At 45.1% G+C, this 25,249-nt stretch overlaps 1 protein-coding gene across 1 annotated transcript in view; it reads left to right on the top strand.

Annotated features, from left to right (window-relative positions):
• Nucleotides 1-24,842, top strand: part of LOC147668147 (uncharacterized) — a 34,209-nt gene extending 9,367 nt beyond the window's left edge. The window contains 3 exon segments of the mRNA XM_086948748.1: nt 20,798-20,993; nt 21,672-22,190; nt 22,192-24,842. Coding sequence (XP_086804874.1) covers nt 20,798-20,993; nt 21,672-22,190; nt 22,192-23,797 — 2,321 coding nt within the window. The 3' untranslated portion in view covers nt 23,798-24,842.
• Nucleotides 24,843-25,249: the final 407 nt, after the last annotated feature.

Genomic DNA, 25,249 nt, shown 5'->3' with positions numbered 1-25,249 from the left:
TAAGGCAACCACTACAGGTCAATCCCCCAAGCAGCACTTCAGCTTGGGAATAGACTCTCCTCAGTTTCTGCAGGTTCCTCTCCTCAGTAAAGGTTTCTTCTTGTAGTCCAAAGTGATCTAATTTCATGGGATCAGGGACCCAATATTTATACCCCAGATATACCATAAATAGTTTTACTTACCATCAATCAGCCAGATGCCAACATGCAGCATGGTTCTCTCTAAATTTACGGAAGGAAAAATGTCTTTGTAAGAACTTGGAAAGATGATGGCCTCACACCCACACAGTTCGTCAAAAGGAGCGGAAGTGGCAAACAGCGTACTCAGAACTAGATAAAGCCAACCACTGTAGGGCCCGAAAGGATTATCAGAAGCTTGTCCAAAAACACAACACTGATTACTTCTCGGAAAAAATCCTTAATTCCCGTAATAAATCAAAAGAATTGTTCAACATCTTGGAAAGTCTTAGTGGCAGTGATAGAACTTCTCAACCTGTGGCCCCCATTCAGGACCTTTGTAATTCACTGAATTCTTTTTTCTTTGATAAAATCTGCACTATAAAACAAAGTATCCTCACTACTCTGTCTTCCTCCCCTTTGGCTGACACCTATTACAACTCTTCAACTCTGGAATCTTTTCCCCTCATTGATGGCGTCACTCTATCTAAGCTTTTCGCCAGGGTCAAATCAGGCTCTCCTGATGACATCTGCCCTCCGCACATCTTGAAAGAGGTGGGCACTGCTATTTCTGAGGGCATGCTCTCTATGCTGAATGGATCTCTCTCACAGGGTAAAATCCCTAACAACCTCAAAAAAGCCCTCCTCATTCCCCTGATAAAGAAAGCCGGAGCTAACCCGCTGGAACCGCTCAATTATAGGCCTATATCACTGCTGCCATACTGTGCCAAACTTTTGGAGCCTCATGTCTGCGACAGTATCTCCAAATTTGTTGAAGAAACAGAATACCTCGCACCTAACCAAGCGGGTTTCCGCCCATGTCATTCAACTGAGGCAGTTAACCTTTTGGTACAAAATACCTTGAGGCGGAATGCGGATAAGGGGATCCACCAGGCCCTGGTGCTACTGGACCTTTCGGCTGCGTTCGACACGGTTGACTATACCATCTTGGTCAACCGTGTCGAACAAGCAGGTCTCAGGGGCCCTGCGCTGAGCTGGATCTGCTCATTCATTACCGGCCGCACTCAATCTGTAAGATTGGGCTCTTTCACAGCTCCCACTATACCTACCACCTGTGGAGTACCTCAGGGCTCATCATTGTCACCTTTACTTTTTAATTTATACCTACGCCCCCTACTGTACTCTCTTAGGAAAGCGAAAGTTACCATCTTCAACTATGCAGATGATTTGCAGCTCATCTTCCCTTTAAACACCAAGGACTCAGTGGAGGAATTTCAAGATACCATGTCTCATATCCAGAGTTGGATGAGCTGCAATCATTTGAAGGTCAACCCAGGCAAGACTGAATTGGTCTTGCCTGGGCAGAGTGCACTTAGTTGGAACCCTAGCTTCTGGCCATCTAGCATGGGGGCCCCTCCCTCCAAGTCATCTTCAGTTAAGAGTTTGGGAGTTCTTATCAGCGAGGATCTGTCCCTGAAAAGACAGGTGGGCGCAGTGGTGTCATCCAGCTTCTTTCAACTGAAGAAAATCAAGAAAATTGCCTGCTTTTTTTCTCCGGCTGTCCTTACTCAGATCGTCATTGCCCTGGTCCTGTCTAGACTAGACTTCTCCAACAGCCTTTACCTCGGGCTCCAAATTGGAGAGTTAAAACGCCTCCAGCTGGTTCAAAACCAGGCAGCCAGACTTATTCTGAACCTCTCTAAAAGGCAGTCTGTCATATCAGGGTTGAAAAAGCTACACTGGCTGCCTGTCGAGCAGCGAGTAGCTTTTAAAACGGGGTGCATTTTATTTAAGTCCTTACATGACTCTGGCCCCCAGTTTATCAGAGATCTATTCATCAGATATGACCCTTCCCGCAATTTCCGGTCCACTCACAAATCCCTTCTGATCGTCTCCTCTTATAAGAGGAAGCGTCTTGGAGGTTGCTGCTTTGACCATCTTGCAGCCACCTTCTGGAACTCCCTTCCTCTTCAATTGAAACTTAGCGATAACATTCTGAGTTTCAGACATTCCCTCAAAACCTGGCTATTCTCCCAAGCTTACTGCTGAGCTGCTTCATCTCTATTTTTAACTGGTGCGCTGTGTTCCTTCCTATAGCAAATATAAATGAAGGAGGCCCCCTTAACTGTCAGTTCCGGGACAGGGGAGAATAGGTCAACAAGCAAAGAAGTCCCACAATTGACCCTGATTGGGTAGTATGATCTTATAGGTGCCCAACGTTATGCCTTTACAGATACCAATCACACATTGTTGTACGTGAAGCTTAAGTCTCTATGAGTTTATAAAGCGGCCAACAGTTAGATGCAAACAATACTTTTGTATAGGTTTTGTCAGATTATAGAGAAGGACAAGACATTAAGGTTTAAAAAAATATAACAATCTATATTTATTTCAGAATAAAAAGGTCATTCGCAAAACACAAGTAATTAAAAACAATTGGTACAATAGCTAGTTTAAAAATATGGTTAAAAAAATTCAGTGGTGTAAGCAACAAACAAATAGTTCATACATTAGTATAATAAACACAACAGATTTATCAAAATAATTTCACAAGAACAGGGGTCGACGCAGCGTTTCGGTTTTGGGAAACGATTAAGAACCTTCTTCAGGACCAAGTTCTAGAAAGAAACATAAAATTACTTCTTTTGCGTAAGACAGATATTGAATGCATATACAGAGCATTTCTTCTTTTTTACAACAACCTTATCAACCTAAAGCATGTCCTAACAGTTGTAGAGACGTAACACTTAGTTTTTATTCGTGGTGGGCCATAACCTGTGTTGCAGGGTTAAGTACGGATATTGGTATTTGTAAAGAGCATATTAACTCCAAGGCGGGGCATGTCACTGGTGGGTATCAGAGATTGGTATATACATTTTATCTCTGCAGTAAGACTAACAGTGATTACTTTAAATGTCAGATGAAATGATTAAAGAAGTCTGACAAGTCTTGGTGTACTTCACATAAGTAACTCATTCTTAACCTAACAGTGGGTGTCTTTTACCCAAAATAGATTGATATTTGATAAGGCTGAATTACCTTTAGTGTACAAAACTTTACACCCGTTAGATCCGAGGAAAATTTCTGCCCAATGGTATTTTTGGGTTTCAACTAGGCTGCATATTGCCAGGTCTGCATATAGTTTGTGATTCCTATGGGGAGATGGTGATGAAAATGCCCATGTTAGATAACAACTATGTCCATTGTCTGGAATAAAGGTCTATATAGTGGATTGCAACTACCTTGTAGTATCCTTCTGGAAGTTCATACGGTAGAAGTAGGAGCCACCGATATGTGAAGTTCAAAGGGCTGAAAGATAAATCAATAGGGAGCGCTAAGTCTCAATCTTCTGGGCTTGTCTCAATAATGCCAGAAAGAGGGGGGGGGTTAATTAACTTACCCAGATTTTCAATTTCTGGATCCCCAATCAGACACAACCTTTTCGTATGGTGCTGTGTTGATTAGCGCTGCTTTATGCTACTGCGCTGCTCCTTACTCTGAAGGCAAACAAGAGAGAGTGATGGTCTGTGAATTACTATTTCAGATATGTATAATGATATATAATCGGCATGTTTTGTTGTTGTATGTATTTGTGTTGTAGCTACAGCAAAGTGAATACTGTTTGCCAGCTAATTATCAGTAAGTTCAGTCTTATAAAGCCCTGATTGTTTGTGGGGTATATGGTATTTATTGGGCCAATAGAAACTGCTTTAATGCAACCCTAAGCGTATTTTTATTGATTTTAAAAACCTGGTTACAATGTGAGCTTCTTCAGGAAATTTACGTCGCATTGTCCATTGTTTAGCTCAGCCCATGTTGTATAATAACTAACAGGAGTGCACCACTAAGTCTTTATGCCTTCAAACATCTCTGCATAGTTTTTAAAATTAATCTAAGTACGAAGGCAAAAAAGGTTAAAATGGAGGTTCCTACGTATCGGTAGCCCTGTCCCATTATTTACATAACTTTCGAGTAGCGGTTCGAATTACTGGCTACAGGGACGCGGGGGTATATTACCGTGGTCGAGAGAGCGACGTAAACAGATGCAGCTGGCTTACCTTAATACTGAAATTCGGCCTCCCTGCTCCTACTGCTAGCGTCCTTCCGGGGTCTGTGGTAGAGTGATATTTGGAGGTGGGGGCCGTCCCTATCGGTTTTATGCTCCGGCGTTTGTAATTGGGCGGCAGATAGCTGCAGTATAATTGGCTCTGTGAAGGTCACGTGTGCGCGGTTTTTGTTTACACCCTGGTGTTTTTTTCATTTTATTTATTTATCGAACGACCAAGGTTCGTACAGCGTCATCCGTTTCATATTATTTTGAGCTTACGTTACAAAGACATGTATGTGTCTGTTAATGGACCTGATATAAAACTGATATGGAGACACAGTGCATAAAACTATACGTTACACTACTAGGAATAAAATCCTTGCACAAAGAATAGACCTTCAGGTCCATTAACAGACACATACATGTCCGCGAACAGGTCGAGCAGCACTAACATTGCTGCCTCGCTTGCGTCCACGGATTTGCGGATAGTTTCAGAGACTTCCAAAAGTGCAGATTCTGTACTATAGCCAGCTCTGAATCCGGCTTGTGAGCCGTGGAGAAGTTGGTGGGACTCAATATAGTTCGAGAGTTGTAGCTGCACAACTTTCTCCAGGATTTTGGCATGTTTCGGCAGGAGGGAGATAGGTCTATAGTTGCTAAATACCAAAGGATCTGCGTCAGGTCTTTTAATGATGGGGATGAGTAAAGCCTGTTTCCAGGATACGGGGAAGTAACCCATTTGTAAGGAAGTATTCCATATCAGGTTCAGTGGGGGCAGGACAAGGGGGCAAGAGTGTTGAACACTTGAGCTGGACAGGGGTCAAGAGGGGATATTGATTTACATGTCAACAATAGTTGAGCAAACGTCTCCGAGGGGAGAGCCTTAAAGGAGCTAAAAACCTCCTTGTTGGTTGCCCTTAAGACTGGGGCAGGGGAATCCCCCGAATGCTTAAACTGCGAGAGAATATCTAATATTTTGTCATAAAAGAAATTAGAGATACCATCACAAAGTATTTGGCTGGGGGCAGTCGGACTGGAGAGTGCGGCTGGTTTAGAGAATTCTTTCACTATATTAAAAAGAGTTTTGGAAGAATTGTTGACAGAGCGGATTTTTCCAATATAAACTTCTTTCATTACGGAACGTTTTAATTTGTGGAAATTCTTAATGGCAGCTCTATAAATAGCTTTTGCCTCAGGATCATAAGAGAGCCTCCAGGATTTCTCAAGTTTTTTTGCAGAGGCTCTTCTCTGAGCGCAGGACAGAAGAGAACCAAAGGGTCGAGGGTTTAGATCTATAGGAATTTATCGGTCATAGAGGGGCAACGGTGACATAGGCAGAGAAGAGCCAGCCATTCAATGTTGAGACGACCGAGTCTAAATCCCTTCCTAAATGCCTCGGACCATGGGCAAGAGCAGGGGCCATTGAGGCACAAGAGATTTTACATCACTTCCTACCAATGGCCCGAGCTTTAACCGGAATAACCGTGCGCGAGGGGGAGGGCAGACTGAAAGGAATAAGGAAAAGATCTGTCCAAGTGAGAGGGAGGGGGAGAAGGTTTCCAAATTAGGATAGTTAGTGAACAATAAATCCAATGTGTGGCCAGCTATATGGGTGATGCCACTAACCTGCTGTTTCAGGTTAAGGCCATTCATGGTATCCAGAAGCAGATTAGCTTTAGCATATAAAGTCTTATCCATGTGAAAGTTAAAATCCCCTTAAATGGTGAAGTTGGGGTGTTTGAGCGATAGGTCAGCAGCCAAGGTGAAAAAGTCAGTAAGGGGTTGAGGAGGGGTACCGGGAGGTCGGTATAAGAGAATCCCTGCTAAAATAGAAAGTAAATCATCAGGAATCCTAAAATACATGGCTTCCAAGGGGGCAATATTAGAAAGATTTCTTGAGCAAATTTTCCATCCTGAGCGTAAAATCACTGTAATCCCACCCCCCCCCCCCCCCCCCCCCCCGTAACTAGAGCGATTGATCCCCACATACCGATATTCAGGGGGGATTGCCAGATTGAAGTCAGGATTAGAGGAGTCTTTAACCCACGTTTCTGTCAGAATCATTAGGTCCCAAGCCTGAGTAGTGAGAGAGAGCCAGACATCAGCCGCATGGCGGGGTAATGATCTGCAGTTATGCAGACATGCCTTGATGCTGGGAGCAGGGGAGGTACTACCATCTCCCGGAAAGGCGGCAGAGGGGGAGGAAGTAAATGGGCTGAGTGTAAATCATCAATTCCACAGAGTGATGGGGTCTTACAACCTGCATCCCTTAGGTTCATAAGTTCGGATCTATCCCAGTATATTCGTGTACCGGCGTTGTCACCGGCAGCGTGGCTGGGGCTGGTCGCAGAACAGGCGCAGACGGGCTTGCCATAGGCGCGCCTTTGGCGTGCCCGCTGCGCGTTCGCGTTTGCATCAAGTTAATATAGCCACCACTTCCCTTCAGCTTCTGACTCTGCCCCTCCTCCTCTAGCCGCCTCCCTCCACACACCGGCTATCCGAGGAGGAACAGGGGAATGAAAGGCGAAGCCTTAAGGGTGCAGTGCGCCAGAAGCATTCAATGCAAGCTCCAGTTTAGAAAGTAGACGATTTTTAAAACACAATAAAATTTCCCCCCAGAGTACAAAGTGTAGAGATCACATGCTCGCAGCACAACAGCACAGCAGTTCTTACTGATACCATAGCGCGGAGATACCCTTTGGGGGTGGTTCGGGCACTTTATAAGCCAATAAAAAATAAAATAAATGTGAGAACACGCAGGGCTGAGTATACCGGTTTTGCTTGCTGCTTGCAGTGGCGTAACCAATCTTGAGGGGGGCCCCCCTGCAAGGTACACACAGGGCCCCCCTCTGGACTCAACCAGGAGCTCTCCTACTGGTACTGTGCTGAGGGGGATCCCTGGAGCTCGGGCCCACCCACACTGCAGGGTCTGGGGGGCGTTTGTTACCCCTGCTTGTAACATCCAATATTGTGCTATTGGTCTGTACCAGGGTGCTGCTTGAAGATATAATAAATCACCTTATTAGCTGCTTAATGTCTGTCTTTATAAGGTACATGCAGAAAGAGATTACACGCAAAATTACACTCTATGATCTCTCAAAATGTGTGCTCTGAAGTTACGTTGTGATGTTGCAAATATTCCAAACACTGTCCCCCTCATACTCTTCATATTTTAGATAAACAACCCACAGTGTACTAGTGCTCATTGTTTTAGCGTATGCATTTCAACACAGCACAGCACATTTCACTTTCTGACAAAATCAATGTGTTTTCTTATATAGGGACCGAGCACATTTAATTGCCACTGAGTAGAAGCTTATAATAGTTGCTCGCTAGTAGTACTTAGTTGACTTCCGTGAAAATGAACAATGTTTGGATCTTGGAACATGTTGTGAATGAATCATGTTGTAACAAGATGTATTACATCATGAGTGTTCGAATATAAAACATGTGTGTGGGAGAAAGTGTAGCATAAAATCCTGCCTATATCCCTTCGAAGCCAGGAAGGAATGCAGTTGAACCCATAAGGTGTTGTTATTAAAATGTTACAGATCACAATGACCAGTCACACTCAATAAATGCTGTGGCTCTGACACTATTGTGGCAAATATCTTAAGCTAGCTATCATCTTCATCTAAGTCTTACAGAAAGGTGAAGACACTTAGATGGACCATCGTATACACCACACTCTATCAATAGAAAACCTGTGCTGAAGCATCCAGTAATTTGACTATTAAAAAATAAATTAGGATAAGTAGACCTCTTTTACCAAAATATCAAATGTTATAATGTGATAACGTAGTCTTTATTGTGTCAAATGCCTGGCCTGAGAATCCCGATCTCTCTCTGATGGGTCTATCGAGTCTAATTGACCATGATTTTGCGTTTCAGACAGCAATCCTATGGATGTTTTGGCTAGGCAGTGTTCTCTCGGAATTCTGTTCTCAATTTCCAGCTGTACAAAACATTTTAACAGCAGTGGATTATCCTGCCTTTCCGGAGTGACAAAATCTTTGTGTAGCTTGATGCCTTAAAGACTAGGAAGTTTGAACATCGGCTCTCTGAGTGCTTGATTCTCAAATCCATCTTTACTTTAAGAAACTTAATTGTCCTGTATCTTCAGCTACTCATTCCAGATTGGTTATGTGGTCATTTTAATGAATGATGCGTAAATTATAGTAAATTATAGTTTGCTGTGAGACGCCCAGTCAACTCGCAGCAAACTTTCCAGTGATCTAGCGGTAACTCATATCCCAGCGTAGTGTTCCAATTAAGATATGAAGGGTGGTCCCCTGGCTCCCTCTCCCGCTGTGACGCATCATATAGCCTAGTGACCAGACCCTTGCTTTCTTTCCCAGCCTGCACCACCTGCAGTGCTCGCAGTGTTTGTGGTTGAGTGGATAGTTAGGGTAAACGGCCCTGACCGCCTGCCACACTCTCACATAGGTGAATCCCAGCATCAACCTGGAATCCTGACCCGGCTGTACATCTTGGAGTGAGCGGAACTGACCCCGTTCATATAGGTCACCCATTTGCATAACACCAACAGTATCCAACGCGCGTAGAGCAAGTCGCTCATGAGCTGCTGAAATGTCTGGATGTGCAGCAATAGGGGGCTTTGGGGCATATAGGTAATCTAGCTGTGCTCTCTTGGCAGGCGTCCCCCAGGCCCAAGCAGTGCACGGTACCAGATTAATTTCCGTCCTCGTGTCGCTATTCCCTCCAGAGAGAGTTGCCGCCACTAGCGACATCGGGAGTGCCACGTTAGACTCAATTGCCGTATGAGGCAAGAACCGCTGTGGAATGAACTAATAATGGGCAAACTGCGCCTGCGTGCAAAGATAATATAAGCGCATATCGGATGCCTCAAATCCTCCCCGGTCAAATGGCTGCACCAGAACATTCCAACTACATCGTGGCTTCTTACCCCCCCATACAAATGACAGTAGAGCCGAATGCAGCATCTTGAACATAGAGATATTCAGCCGAATGGGGATATTCACAAACCAATATAACAATTTTGGTAATATAGACATTTTCGTAACTGCAATACGATCAGCAAGCGACAGCAGCAGCCAAGCCCACCGCTCCGCCCTATCTGTCAGAGGGAAGTCCAGCTCAACCTCATGTGTGCCAGGTGTCAACTGGAACACCCTTGACTTAGCCCAGTTAATCCCTAACCCAGAATAGCCCTCGAATTTAACATACTCGGAGAGTAATTCCGGCAGGTAAGTCGCTGGCTCGCGAACATAAAGAAAAAATTTTGTCAACATGCTGAAACCACACACCGTTCCTGCCATCACCCTAGCCCTGCCTGAAGGCTATAAAATAGTTCATCAGGAACGAGTGAATAAAGGGGCGGGGTGGAGGGGGGGGGCGGGGGGGGGATTGCCATAATTTATAAAGAAAAAATCCAGTATACATTTTGGACCAGTCTAGCGGTTCTACAGTGGAAATAATGATTTTCCGGATGAATATTGGTTCTCATGAGAGCTGGAGAGGGGCGTTGGTATACCGCCCCGGGTCCTTTGAACAACTTCCCCCTCAAATTGATGGAATGGACTGCTCCCCACGTTGTTGCAAGCCAGAATTTTCTGCTATTAGGCGACTTCAACATTCATAGTGGATGGGAGCACTGTCGGAGGGACTGGAGGTTGCGAGCTCTGCGCCAGGCAGACTGTCACACGACACATTAGGTATGTGTCACCCTTGGGGAGAGGGGTAGGCGTGCTCCCCATTAATTCCTGGTTCGCCGGGCATCTGACCAAAGGGTACTGTCCGTGAGTTGAGGAGCCAGGAGCAGGTTTTTTCCGGCCAGGAGGCATGGCAACTGTAATCAGTGTCCTGTCCGGTTTGCCTTCTAGGGGTACCACTCCAGAGGGGTGGTGCAGGCCTAGCCGGGATCTTTAGGGTGCCTGGCTGAGAGTGGTAGTACTACCCTGAGGGCAGGTGGGGCCCATCTTAAGTGAAGGGACCCTGATCTTCAGAATGGAGGGTATAGGGCTCTGGAAGGGGGTGCAGAGGGGGTGAGTCCAAGCCTCTGACCCCGGTGCAGCTGGTAAATGTGGATCCCAGGTGGTAGACCAGTTGATGGAGAGAGGTCCTGAACTGGTGGGAGAGTTGTGTTCTGGTGGGTGCTTCTCCTGGGAGAGTGCAGAACCCCAGTAGTAGAGGTAGGGTGAGGAGACACTTCGCCCGTGACCTCTGGTCAGCCTGAGGGTGCAGACCCTTGGTTGAAGGATCGGTGGTAGTTTTCAACTACACTGAGAGGGAGAGTGGAGAATGGCTATTATTAGATATGTAGATGATGTCTTTTTCATCTGGACTGACCTGAGGGATGATATTGCCCATTTTGTATCCTGGCTTAATCTCTGTGACCCCAACATCAAGTTCACGGAGAATTGTAGCAACGCTGAAGTAGAATTCCTAGATATTGTCATCAAAAACAACAATAACACCCTGGAAGTGGACCTCTTTGTGAAGCCTACCGCACGTAACACTCTGTTACACTTCGATAGTTTTCATCCTCCAAAAACAGAAAGCTAGCATACCGTTTGGGCAGTTTCTGCGACTCTGCAGGAACTGCACCAATGTTGCTGATTATGATATCAGGGCTAACACAATGAAGATGAAATTCCTAGTGAGGCGCTACCCCAAAAGGTTGGTACGTGACTCCTATAAGCGAGCACGTTTTTATGACATACAGCACCTGCTTACGCCTCACACCAAGGAACCTAATTCCAGGCTAGTGTTCGTCACGAGACATTCCACCTTTAACGAAAAGATTCGTCATACCATCAATGCCAATTGGCACATACTGAATGCTGTGAAACAAAAAGATACCCAACTTCCTAAGCCCTTGTTTGCCTATAGGAAGAGTAAAAATCTTAAAGATCTAGTTGTGCAATCCCGTTTGCCTGGCCCCACAGGCTTGCACACCTATACCTCCATTACAGGACAAACATCTATCACAGGTCTGAAACAAGTTCAGGGCAATTTCAAATGCCGATCGTGCACAGCTTGCCAGCTTGCCATTGAGACACAAGACTTTCGTTTCAATAACATAAACATTCCTTTACACAATCTGACGAACTGCAAAACCACCAACATTGTATATCTTCTTCTATGTCCGTGCAAGCAAGGTTACGTGGGAGAGACTTCACGCACCATGGCCACCAGACTATCGGAACATAGATCAGCGATACGGACGGCTAAAACTCAGGCACCTTTGGTGCAACACTATATGGACCAACATCAGACCTCGGATGAGATACGTTGGCTCATCATAGAGAAAACCTGTATCAATCCTAGTCCACAGAGTACCAACATTAGAAAAGGCAGAGAGGTATTTTGGATATTTACCTTAAACACATACCTGCAGGGCGTGAATAGCGAGATACCCTGGGATCAGGTTATCAGACACAACCCAGGATTCACTGTGTAGCATACTACTGCTCCAGCTCCCTTTATTAGGGCATACCCCTCCCCTGTGTGTCCTGCTTTGCACTCATGCCTGCATTTATTCGAACCTATTTTCCAACCATCAGTTGCTCACCCTATGCCCATATATACTGTATATATTCACAGCTCTCCTGCTCCTGCAGTCGAGTTTTTTCATTTGTAATTTTTAACACACATAGCACAGTGGCCCTCTTTTCTCTTTATCAGGTATTTTATATACCATAGGTACCTTTAAGCGATTTTGCATCCAGACTTTTGATTTAGCATTTTCCATCATTTATATATTTCTTTGGGAGCATATGAACTATATTGCACACTGCAAGATGGCGCCCGTAGTGATCATTCCGCATAGTCCTACCTTCATGTCTGACTTGCAGTATTCAGACAACATCCATCCCCTTTCCCCTCAAGCTTCCCAGTACTCCCCTTTATGGCGTTCACTGCCTATCTTTATGTTCCCTCTGTTTGCCACGCAATCCGCTGCGCCACCAACACAAAGGCGGGCCACTCGGAAAGGCGCCCATTCTCGGGCAGCTATTTAGTATAAATTTACACACATTACACCGCCCTGGCCACACAGCGGACGCTCTCCCGTCATGCAGCAGAGGGCTACCGAGCAGTCAGCGTACTACACGCCGCTTCCTGACGCCGCCATCATATTTGTGACACCCTAAGCACGCCATCAGGTAAGACTTCCCCCGCTAGTGTTAGCCCTGTAGTCAACCTAGCCTCGATATTCCATAGACGGCCCCTGCACCGCTGATTCTTTTTGTCATTTTTACATCCTTCAGCCTGTGCCCCTGATCGCGTTACAATTTGCCGGTCACTCTATTGGATGACATCCACGTCTTTGCCCTGATATGATAGGACGCTTCATGCTTCTATATTGACAAATTAATCACTCTAGCAGGTAAGATTTCCTCTGCCATTGGTAGCTGTGAAATAAATGTAGCCCTCTATATCGCCTAGACGGCTCCTGCACTGTTAAATCCTTTTTGTCAATTCTAAACTCTTCAGCCCGTGCCCATGACCACGTTATAACCTGTCTGTCATCCCTCTTGATGACATCTACGCCCCTGCCCGGATGCTATAGGTCTTTTTATACTGTATATCTAGGTAAGTTCCTGTGTCAAACGTACCATACCTGCAACTTTCTGTCACCTTGAAGTGGGGCACACTCTGCAATATTGTTTTTGGACTTTTTTGTAGGCTTCACAGAATAGGCCGTCTCTCTACATTATTTGGAGCTGGTATCTTTTTAAATCATTCTTTGAGACATCGCAACGCTTCCTGATGAGAGCCACCGGACCCAGCTCAAATGCCTGGCGCCCCGTGCACAGATAATCTGTTGACCCAAAAAGGTAAATAGACCCTGTTTTCTCCTATTGAGGACCCCAGTGAGCCCTATCCGTATGTACTGGAGATACCTCCCATCCCTTATTACCTCCAGTTGGGTACAAGTTTAACTGCGACTGTATACAGGTTGACCTTTACAATCCTTCCATTCTGTATGTTCTCTTTCCAGATCCATTTTTAATCAATATCCTATAATCAACCTTCGTGGCCATGACAGTTCAACCTGCTGGGACTGTAGCTCATTTATCTTACGTAACTCTGACCATGTGTTTTTTCCTATTATATCTTTTTGGAACCAGTGCATACTCATGGTCCGTTCTTTTCTCTTCCTTTTCCCCTCCCCGCCCCTTCCCCCGCTTCTCCAATCATGTTTGCCTCGCCTTTACTTTATAGCATCTCTTCTACTTTGCTAGGCTTAACTGCAGGAAACCTTGCAGTGGTGGTGGCTCACTTATATCACGGCATCTATTATATGTCTCTCTAGATTCTTGTACATTAGGCTTGTAACAAATGTGTTTATTTTCAGTTAAATCATTTTGTGTATGATCTCTTCTGTGTATCATGAGTAGGACCGTATTGTATTTAATATGTGACACGAATAGCTATCACATACATCAACCTGTCTCTTATTTTACTCTCTAGGTCATATCTCTTTGCCCTTGGAAACATGGCTTCCTGATGAAGGCTCTTTAGCCGAAACGCGCATAGGAACACATTCCCTAACCATGCCCTTTATCATTGTGGTCTATTAATTCTGTATTTTGTTTTGACCAGTTTTTCCCTTGACCTGATATTCATTGATTTGTTTTAGTAACAATATCCTCTTGATGCTTTTTTTTTAATGATTGTATATTTATTGTCTTTGAAATATATTTATAAAAAAGTGAATTAAAAAGATTTTTTCATATATCTATCATCTCAAGTTGCAATTGATGTTTTGTGCTTATCATATTCGTTAGTTCAAAATCTTTAGGTCCACCTCATTTATTCAGTTCCTAAATATGTATACTTACCCTTATGGATGGCTATTATGTGCCAGGGGTTACTGCCCCCCCCCCACTCTGTGCTTTGGCAAGGACCAATGACATACGGATGGCCTAGTGCCAGGTCCTGGCCGTGGACAACTGGGGACTACCAGTGGGGTAGCCTAGTTGGGCCTGAGCTTTTTTTCAGAGGGAAGCACGTGGGTTCAGAGTGGCACAGAACCGGAGGGTGTCCCTGCGGGTCTGCGTCCGTGTTCTATCGCCCGAAGCAGGGAAGCCCATCAAGGTAGTGCTTGGTCTACCCTGCATTTTGGCTGGAAGGGGGTTGTGTTGGACTTGACCCTTTTTGCAGGTTCACCCCTGAACTTTTTTGAATTTCTCCCAGCCCTTTTCTCTGTGTAGTGTTAGTGATTTTAGGCCGCTGGGCACTTTAGCCCTGTGGTCCAGTGTAAAGTGCGTGCGCTCTTTTTTTTTTGTCAAATCTGTTTTTATTGTTTTAAGTTTACACTTACTCATAACAGGCATCTCATATATACGCTTACATTCATGCATAGGGTTGCTTGCTAACACATGTTTGCAGCCACATTGGTTTCGCAGGCATTCAAGCTTTACTGTGAATGAAACGATGAGTGCTAACACAGGAGCTAGCTTTACTACGGTCCGCCAGTCATGATGCAGTCTCTGAGGTTACAACATAAAAGCAGTGTGTTAACCTTCCGGTAGCTTGTGCGGTCCATTGCTGACCATTCACCTCGATCATTGAAACAGATGGTTGACTTATAAAACAAAGGAACAATGACAGTGGCAGCATAAACTCTGTGTACATGCTTAACTCCCTCTCCCCTCTCTTCTTTCCCAACATCCCACCCCCGGGACACCTTGTGCGCTCCTCAGCTATGACCACGTTAGTGTGGTTGAACTTGTGCCAAGATAAAGCAAGAGTAAAGTGTTTCCAGACTATCCCGTCAGTGTATTGGCCTATGGCATGCTTCTGCCTGTGCGGTCCTCATCTGCTCCCTCAGTTTGCCTCGCGTGTCCCTCCCTTTCCGGTTGCTGAAGCGCATCTGCTCCTAATGGACTGCTATAGGCTCCTTCCGTAGTCCCAGTGTTTCCTCCCTTCGAATGGCAATCCCCTCTGCCCTAGCCCATGCCTGAAATGAGGAACTCCATGCCCTTGTGTGTGATGGGTCATATGCCTTCTATGTCCTTGTGAGGAGGTGTTAGGCAACCACTAGCCCCAGATCCAAGAATCGGGAAGTTACCTTGTCTTTATGGGACCTCTTGAAGTGGTGTAATATGTACTGGGGCCAGTCAAAGGGTATGGTGCGACCTGTGCAACCCTGCCGCAGCCCACTAATTGCGCGCCAGTAGATATCCAACCTAGGGCAACTCCATAGCATATGCAAGAACCCCCCCAGCTCGTTACACATAGGGCACAGTGCATCGTTACGATGAAAATACCTGTTAATCAGCTCGGGTGTGAGGTAAGCCCAGTGGACAATGAATATCTGGATTTGGCTGAACCGCATGTTTCTGGGGATACCCACTGGAATTTTTAAGTACCTTTCCCACTCCTTATCCACCAGAGGCCGCTCCAGGTCCAGTTCCCATTTGCGTCAGAGTGGATCTAAGCAAAAAGCCGCATCCGCCGGCAATAATGCCATAAACCAGCGAACCAGGTGCCTGCCTCTCCCCATGACGTGCAGATATTGCATTGTTAGATTCTGACTAGGCTTCGTGGTCACGTCCCCCCATTTGGCAGTGAATCTCGCTATCGGGGAGCGATGCGCTAAAAACCTCCCAGACAGGAGCCCCTCCTCTGTCACCAGGGTCTTGTATGGTATGAGCTCACCATCCCGGTATAAATCTCCAAGTGTACGAATATCAGCCTCCCACCATTTCGCAAGCATAGGAGCCTTAACCACCCCTCCAGCACTACGGGAACCCTCCAGAGGTATGACTGGCGCATAAGGGATGATATTTTGGGTGAGTTATAGAGCCCTCCGGTATCATTTGTATGCCACCGGTGAGAGGAGCGGCGTTGGCCATGTAACTGTAGCGACAAGGTGAAAAAGTCTAGTTATTCGGTCTAGCGAGTACGGCTGCAGTATTGTGGCTGTATCATCCCTACCCCTATCCGCCAGCCAACAAGCAACCCATTGCAAGTGAGCGGCCAGGTAGTAGTGTTCAAAACAAGGAGCAGCTAGGCCTCCCCGATCCGTCAGAAGGTATAACTTTGCTAGCGCCAGCATATGCCGAGCGGTGCCCCAGATAAAGTCTCGTAACATCTTATTAAGCATGTTAAAAAAGGCAGCCGGAATGAATAATGGCAAATTAACAAAGTAGTACAGGAGACAGGAGAGCATGACCATTTTGGCGAGCGCCACCCTGCCTGTTGTCGTCAGCTGAAGTGTGCTCCAGAAGCGCACCTGCGATTTAAGCGCCGTGACCACCCTCCCCAGGTTTCCATCAAAGAAATCAGTTGGTTGGCGGTAGATCTGTATCCCCAGGTATCGGAAGGTACCCTCCTTCCATTGGACCCGTGTATCACCAAGAAAATATCCCGGGAAGCGTGAAGACAGGATTTACCCACATTCACTTGGAGCCCCGAGATGGTGGCGAAGGTCTGCAGCAGCTGGGCCAGCTACCCAGGTATGTGCCCCATGTCCCTCACATACACCAACAGGTCGTCAGCGTAGAGCGACACCTGATGGACCGCGCCCCCCAGCGGTATACTAACCCACAGAGTCGAACGTACAGCCATGGCTAGGGACTCAATTGCCAGCGTGAACAGTAACGGGGACAGGGGGCACCCCTGCCTGGCACCTCGACCCACCGGTATAGCTTTAGAGACGTAGGGGCCTAGTTGCACTCGGACTGTGGGGTTTTTGTATAGCAGGTCGACCATTTAGAGGAACCCCATATCCAACCCATATCGCAGCAGCACCGCCGACAGGTAGCCCCATTCAAGGCAATCAAACGCCTTCTCCAGATCGAGGATGAGACATCCCGCCCTGGGCCACTCCTGCATGGCTTCGGCTGCCTCCCTAAAGTACCTCCTTAGGTTCAGCAACGTGGACCTCGCAGGGACAAACCCGTTCTGGTCAGCATGGACTAAGTGGGGGACCACCGGCGCCAACCGTTCCACCAGCCCTTTTGCGAGGATTTTGTAATCCACATTAAGCATCACCAGGGGTCTATATGATCCTAAAGCCATAGGGTCCCTGTCCGGTTTAGGCAGGGAGACTAGGTATGCCTCCAGCATCGAAGGGGGTAACGAGCCTTCCTCTACCGCCGTGTTCTATAACGCATGAAGTAATGGCGCCAAGGACTCACGGTATGCTTTGTAGTACTCAGCAGGCAAGCCGTCCGGTCCAGGCGTTTTCCCTGACGCCATTGACTTGATCGCCTCCCCAATTTCCTCTAAGGAGAGAGGCTCATTGAGCGCCTCCTTATGCTCCTCTGAGGCTGTGGGCAGTTGGATAGAGTCTAAAGTGCGTGCGCTCTTTGTTACATTTAGTGGGAGTGAGAGTGGCCTGCCCTCCCATAGGAATGCATGGGGGATTCCCTGCTCAGTGTGTGTCAGTGGTAATTCCTGTTATGAGAGTAGAGTATGGTCAAGTCTGGTACGTCGGACACTGAGAATAAATGCTGAGCAATGGTGTGCGCAGATTTATTATGACTGTGAGAAATGCCACTTTTAGTCCGCCTGCCTGATGTGAATTGCATGTCTGGTTTTGGAGGGACAGGGCAGGCTGAGTAAGACGTGGGTTGAATAGAGAGATCTGCAGTTGGAGTATGGGGAGGGGTGACCCTTTGATCTGAACAGGGCTGTGCCTGGCATGGTGAATGATGGCTCTAGTTTCCACTGTGCGGCAGATGGCAGACCCCCTCTTCCTCAAAGCTAGAATGCAGTCTGGTAAACAAATTTCTCCAGGACCACACCAAACTGGTTCTGGCTGGGTTCAGTGACATGTGAGTTTTGAGAACAAAGTCTTTTGGTGGTATAAGTAAAGGGGCTGTGACCCCATGAAAGTGTTCAGTTCCATGGTGCTCTTCTAGGATGATGTGCTGTTCCTGATCCTGCTGGGGCATGCTGCTGCTTGGGCCTAGGAGGAACTGCCATGAGGGCTTGCCTCCCTGGGCACTGCATTGCCCCTTGATTGCTGAGGACTGTTGCTTTTGGAGCGATGGCTCCCTGCGCCCTGTGAGCGCTATATTTTAATTCTTTCCTGGAGGAAGAACGTGTTACTTCTGGATGCCAAGATGGACCTCTGTCCATGTAACTAGAGGGAAGGGACTTTGAAACTTTCATCCATCTTGCTGAAGCACCTACCCAAGGGCCTGATTTGAGCTTGCCTCCTGCTGAAGTCTCAGGGACATTAGACTTCACCCATCAGCCGTCCGGATTCCTATTTGAGGGGAATTCTCCTCGCAGGTGAGGCCTTTGTTGAGAATTCCAGAGCCTCTGGTTCTCCTGCTGGGAACACGGGATGAAAGTCATCGTTATCGCTATTGTGGGCCGCCGCAGCTGAGGAGCTGTTGCCGCTAAGAACCCGCATTTGCCTGTGTTACCAAAGTCATCGTTATCGCTATTGTAGGGCGTCGCATCTGAGGAGCTGTTGCCGCTGAGAGCCCGCATTTGCTTGCATTACCAAAGTCATTGTTATCGCTATTTTGGGCCGCCGCAGCTGAGGAGCTGTTGCCGCTGAGAGCCCCCATTTGCTTGTGGTTACCAAAGTCATCGCTATCGCAGGCTGCTGCAGCTAGGGAGCTGTGGCCGCTGAGTGATCGCATTTGCCGTCCTACGAGAATCATCGCTATTGTGGGCCCCTGCAGCTAGGGAGCTGTGGCCGCTGAGTGCCCGCATTTGGTGTTCTATGTGAATCATCGCGATTGCTATTGTGGGCCGTTGCAGCTGAGGAGCTGTGCCCACATTTGCCGTCTTACGAGAATCATCGCTACAGCGGGCCGCTGCAGCTGAGGAGCTGTGCCGCTGAGTGCCCGCATTTGCCATCTTTCGAGAATCATTGATACAGCTATTGTGGGCTGCTGCAGCTGAGGAGCTGTGCTGCTGAGTCCCCGCCTTTAAACCACGTACTTTCACAGCTGTGCAGCACTTAGTGCCAGCTGCAACGTTTAGAACTGCGCACATGGATTCTGCTGCATTGGTAGCCGCCCTGACACTTTGGACATAGGGCATTTTGAGCCCCTTTGAGACGGCCGGTTGGCAAGGGGGACTGTCAGGTTTGTAGGGCGCCTGGCCCTAATGTGATGGACGTGGTGCTAGGAAATGTGATTTATGTAGTATGATTTACGCGCCCTGTTTTATGCCTCTAATTGTGGTTTAGGATTATGAGGTTTTGAATACTGCATTTATGTTTGAGTTATCCTCTACTGTGGGTTATGGTAGTGAGATTATTTCCTAAGGTGAGTTATGCTTAGAAGGTTATGGTCTACAATGTTTAGGCTTATGAGGTTGGCGCAGGATATATTTCACGCCTAATGTGATACATTGGATAATATGATTTATGTTACAGGATGATGCCGAGTCCAGTGTTTGCCATTAATTGCTGGTTGTGTTCCAAGCTTATTATATGTTCTCCGTTTACTATCTTTACTAAGTGATGGTTCTGACAGTGGTCCAGGTGGCCCTGTCATGTGTATATAATCCCCTGTAAATATTGCCCAGTGCCAGTTGGCACAGTGTATATTTTGTGATTACTATTCTAATGTGTTTTATGATCATACAAAGGCTATTTTTGATATCACCTTGTGTGGAGTTCCTTTTGTGATGTGCCTAGTATGTTGTTGCTGTGTGGATTGCGCAAATGCTTTACACATGGACTCCGGGATAAGCCTGACTGCTTGTGCCAAGCTACCAAGGGGGTGAGCAGGGGTTCTCTTTGTCGTGTAACTCCCTTGCCCTGACTAGAGTATTAGGCTCAAGCCCTAGCCAACCAGAAATCCCATTTCTAACAAGTCTCATCTATTGGCTCGATTGACATCCACCAGCTGGTTGGAGGCACGTGTTGGGAGCCTTCACTAAATATTCAGTGATGACAAAATAGTCGTATTTCTTCCGGGAGCAGCGCGCGTCCGTCTGTCAGCTTCTTAGATGAGTTAAAGCAAACGTAAGACCTTAAGTCAGATACCATGGTAAGGTAGAAAAAAGACAAAAAGCACACACTTCTTGGCAGCAGGGATATCGAAGGTATATCACTGGCTATGATGAAATCTCTATTATAAATGCTGCAATCTTCCAACAAATGCTTGATCCATCCCTAGGAATGTGGCAAAGATAACTTAACAAACAGAAAAGTAAAGATGGGAGTTGGAATGTCAGCTGCTCAAGTGTAAGCAGGAAAGTATTGTCAAGAAGAGTGTGAATGGAGCTGCATTTGTTATATACTTCCTGAAGTGTCACCTTTATTACATACATCTTGAAGAGTTTCCTTTGTCGTACACTTCCTGAAGAGTTACAGTTGTTATATACTTTGTACAACTGAAGTGACAGCAGCATATCCTGATCATCTTTTTCCACAATGTTTTCTTGTTTAAATTAAATCTTGACTATGTGCCTGTTCATAAAGCTATACCTCTAGTGAATGGGTCCTCCGTAAGTGCCATTTCTTTACTAAGTTGTCACCTCCTTTTCTGAATTAAGATGTGGCATGTTCAATAGAACATTTAGTTAAACATCTGTGTATGGTGAAATATCTCTTGGTTACTTTGAAAAAATGGTAAAGAAGAGATGGCTTTTACAAATAGTTAAATATTGTGTATTTACATTCTCTTATATTTCCATTTAGTGATTTTAAATCTCTGTACATCCAACAGGAAACCAGCCTTGAATACACAAATGATTGTGAATAATGACTTTAATCGTGTAAATCTGCAAAAAGCTGTCGGAAAAAATTCGATCCAAAATTCAGGTAAAGAGCTGCACAGTCAGGAGACTGAGGAACCTGAACATAAACTGATAGATCCTGGAAGAAGTAGTCCAGAGTAATTCAGTGGATTTAAGAGTCTGAGCTCTGCACCTCCATGCCACAAGACGAAGAAATGACCTCTAGAAAATGAATGCAACAAAAATACCAACTAACCACTGCCTGTATAAACAAGTCTCCAAGATTTAATCATTGGATCGGTGTGAGGTGGATACATCATTGCTCTGTTTCCTGTAATGATGGCAGACAACCATTCAGTGCGCTAGGTATATTGTAAACTATTTCTGGCTAAACCACAGGAGCAAGAGAAAAGCACAATGGAGTGGAGCCAGACAACTGAAGGGTAAAGGAAAGAGAGGGTCTCTGATCTACAACAGATTGTCCCAATTTGCATCAACCTGAAGGGAGACTAATCTTCACTCGTAAACATGCAAAACCATTCCGCAATCTAAAAACATAACCACCTACAAAGAAGCTTTACTTGCCACAATTATAATATATGTAATTGGTGAGTCTTGTATTTCGTTGTAAAATCTGAAATCAAGCATCCAAAATACCACACACATTCAGGGAATGTGAGAATAACACAAGTGCTTTATCAACCGTGTTAGCTCCTCAGGAAACACAGCACTGGGATGCAGGCAAATATAAACCCGACCCAGAGACACTAACCAAGAAAGAAAAATCATACACAAGCAGCAAGAGCTTTAGTTTGTCATCACTACTAAAGAGCCATCAGCAAACACACACAGGAGAAGCAACATGCAATTGCAATAAAGTGTGAAGGACTTCAATCCGTTAGCACTCCTAAAAGATCATCAGCGGACACACATGGGGAAAAACCATACCATTGCAATGAATGTGTGAAGGCATTCAGTTGGTTATCACAACTCCAAATACATCAGCGAACACACACAGGGAGAAAACCGTACCATTGCAATGAATGTGTGAAGAAATTCAGTCAGTTATCAAATCTAAAAGCACATTTGCGAACACGCTCAGGGGAAAAACCATACCTTTGCAGTGAATGTTTTAAGAAATTCAGTCAGTTATCAAATCTAAAAGCACATTTGCGAACACGCTCAGGGGAAAAACCATGCCATTGCAGTGAATGTATGAAGAGCTTTAGTAGGTCATCATACCTACAAAAACCTAATCGAACACACTCAGGGGAAAAACCATACCATTGCAATGAATGTGGAAGTAGTTTTAGTTGTTCCTCAACTCTCAGGATTCATCACCGAACACACACTGGAAAAGCCATTCAAGTGCATTGAATGTGTGAAGAGCTTCAGTCGGTTATCACAACTCCAAACACATCAGCAAACACACACTGCGGGAAAAGCATACCATTGCAATGAATGTGGAAGTAGTTTTAGTAATTCCTCAACTCTCAGGATTCATCAGCGAACACACACCGGGGAAAAGCCATTCAAGTGCAGTGAGTGTGTGAAGTGCTTTAGTCAATTATCAGACCTAAAAATACATCAACGAATACACACTGGGGAAAAACCATACCATTGCAATGAATGTGTGAAGAGATTCAGTATGTTATCAAGTCTTCGAAGACATCACCGAACACACACTGGGGAAAAACCGTACCATTGCACTGAATGTGGAAGTAGTTTTAGTCAATCCTCAATTCTCAGGATTCATCAGCGAACACACACAGGAGAAAAACCATTCCAGTGCAGTGAATGTGTGAAGAGATTCAGTCAGTTATCACAACTCCAAATACATCAGAAAACACACACAGGAGAAAAACTATACCATTGCAATGAATGTGTGAAGAGCTTTAGCCGGTTATCACAACTCCAAAAACATCAGACAACACATACTGGGGAAAAACCATACCATTGCAATGAATGTGTGAAGAGCTTCAGTCAGTTATCAAATCTACAAGGACATCAGCGAATACACACAGGAGAAAAACCGTACCATTGCACTGAATGTGTGAAGAGATTCAGTATGTTATCAAATCTTCAAAGACATCACCGAACACACACTGGAGAAAAACCGTACCATTGCACTGAATGTGGAAGTAGTTTTAGTCAATCCTCAATTCTCAGGATTCATCAGCGAACACACACAGGAGAAAAACCATTCCAGTGCAGTGAATGTGTGAAGAGATTCAGTCAGTTATCACAACTCCAAATACATCAGAAAACACACACAGGAGAAAAACTATACAATTGCAATGAATGTGTGAAGAGCTTTAGCTGGTTATCACAACTCCAAAAACATCAGACAACACATACTGGGGAAAAACCATACCATTGCAATGAATGTGTGAAGAGCTTCAGTCAGTTATCAAATCTACAAGGACATCAGCGAATACACACAGGAGAAAAACCGTACCATTGCACTGAATGTGTGAAGAGATTCAGTATGTTATCAAATCTTCGAAGACATCACCGAACACACACTGGAGAAAAACCGTACCATTGCACTGAATGTGGAAGTAGTTTTAGTCAATCCTCAATTCTCAGGATTCATCAGCGAACACACACAGGAGAAAAACCGTACCATTGCAATGAATGTGTGAACAGATTCAGTAGGTTATCAAATCTTCGAAGACATCAGCGATCACACACAGGAGAAAAACCATACCATTGCGATGAATGTGTCAAGAGCTTCAGTCAGTTATCACACCTCAAAATACATCAGCAATCGCACACAGGGGAGAAACCATTCCATTGTAGTGAATGTGGAAGTAGTTTTAGTCACCCTTCCACATTAAGAAATCATCAGCGAACACACTCAGGGGAAAAGCCATTCAAGTGCACTGAATGTGCGAAGAGCTTTAGTCGATTATCAATTCTACGAAGACATCAGCAAACGCATACAAGGGAGAAACCATGACATTGCAGTGGATTTGGAAGTAGTTGTGGAAAGGATTTTCAGTTAACTACAGGGATTAGTGATAAAACCTATAAACACAACACACTTAAATAAGTTTAACAAGCAAAGACTGGAGAATATTTGTAGCTGGTTTTGGTGTCAAAGTAGGAAAATGTGACCTGTAACTCTGAGAGTTAATGCTTGCAGCGCACAACATTTACCTCCGAATGCCCTGACATGGTAAATAATTATGCTCATTTCGATCATCACATGCATCTGTAAATGCACCCGCCATAGTGGCACTTCTCCAGAGGTGTCCAACATCAAGCTGGACCCTTGGGAAATGTGCTGGCTCACCACTGACAATGTAAATGATTCACAGTGAGATTAATTGTATATGAATATATTTTAGACGTTTCTTATTTACAAAGAACCACCCAACCAACTCCTAACTGGTGAAAGGACAGAATCTGTGCATGATGGCAAAATGATTGATCGGAGATAGAGCTATTGAAAAGTTTAGTTCTAAATAGGTTTCTGAAAGCTTGATGGTTAGGTAAATATTGTATCTTGAGCAGTAAAGAATTCCAGCTCTTAGAGTCCAGAACTATCGACTCCATGCTTTACATTTCTTGAACCTTGGCTCTGGAAAATAAATCTGGATTCAGAAGTAAAGGAACACAAAAGATACTGTATTTTGACACAAATGATATTCAGGTTTGATTTTACAAGTAAAAAGATACTCTTGTTTTATAAACTGCCGGGGAATGAATGGGCATAAAAAGTATGTGCTGCCTCGTGAGCAAGCAGTGAAACTTTGTGATGCAGTTGGGACGTCCTCAGACCACAAATAAGATAGATCGTAGCATTCTGAATCATCTGTAATGTGCTTTTGTGTTGCTGTAGCTGCCAAATACACAGTGTTCTCAAAGCCCAGCCTTGCTTAGAGGAAGGAGTTCACAAATATAATATGCACATCAGAAGAAAGGATAGATCATCAGTAGCCAAAGATAGTAGAAACAAATGCTTTCCACCGAGGTCATTTTAACAAAGTGCTGAGTCTGGGAAGTTCATCCTGCTGCCGACCATCATCATCATCACCACCGCCACCACCCAGCCAGTGAGGAACAGCAAGAAGACTGCTCTTCAGCACACCCATCCTACACATAACACACTACAGGGGTTTGCTCCAGGGTCAAACTCACTTTACCTTCACGTTACCAGCAACACGTTCTAAACTGAACAAGTGTAAGTAATCTTTATTTGGCATAGTTACTTAAAACCATTGCAATATAAAAATGGATTAAGAACAGAGAAGATAAAACTGCAGTTTTAAAAGAATCAGAAATTAAAATGTTCACATTTCCTTGTGACAAATGTGCATGTTTATGTTAGTTCTTTTCCCGATACAGTTTTTTAAAAGAGATACTTGGACTTCGTATTTGTAAGGTATTGCTCAGTGTCCTCATGAAC

This window comes from Lissotriton vulgaris, unplaced genomic scaffold (genome assembly GCF_964263255.1).
Source record: "Lissotriton vulgaris unplaced genomic scaffold, aLisVul1.2 SCAFFOLD_4596, whole genome shotgun sequence".
NCBI classification, from domain to species: Eukaryota; Metazoa; Chordata; class Amphibia; order Caudata; family Salamandridae; genus Lissotriton; species Lissotriton vulgaris.
Note: the sequence above shows the minus strand (reverse complement) of the source record. Positions and strands in the feature narration are given on the sequence as shown.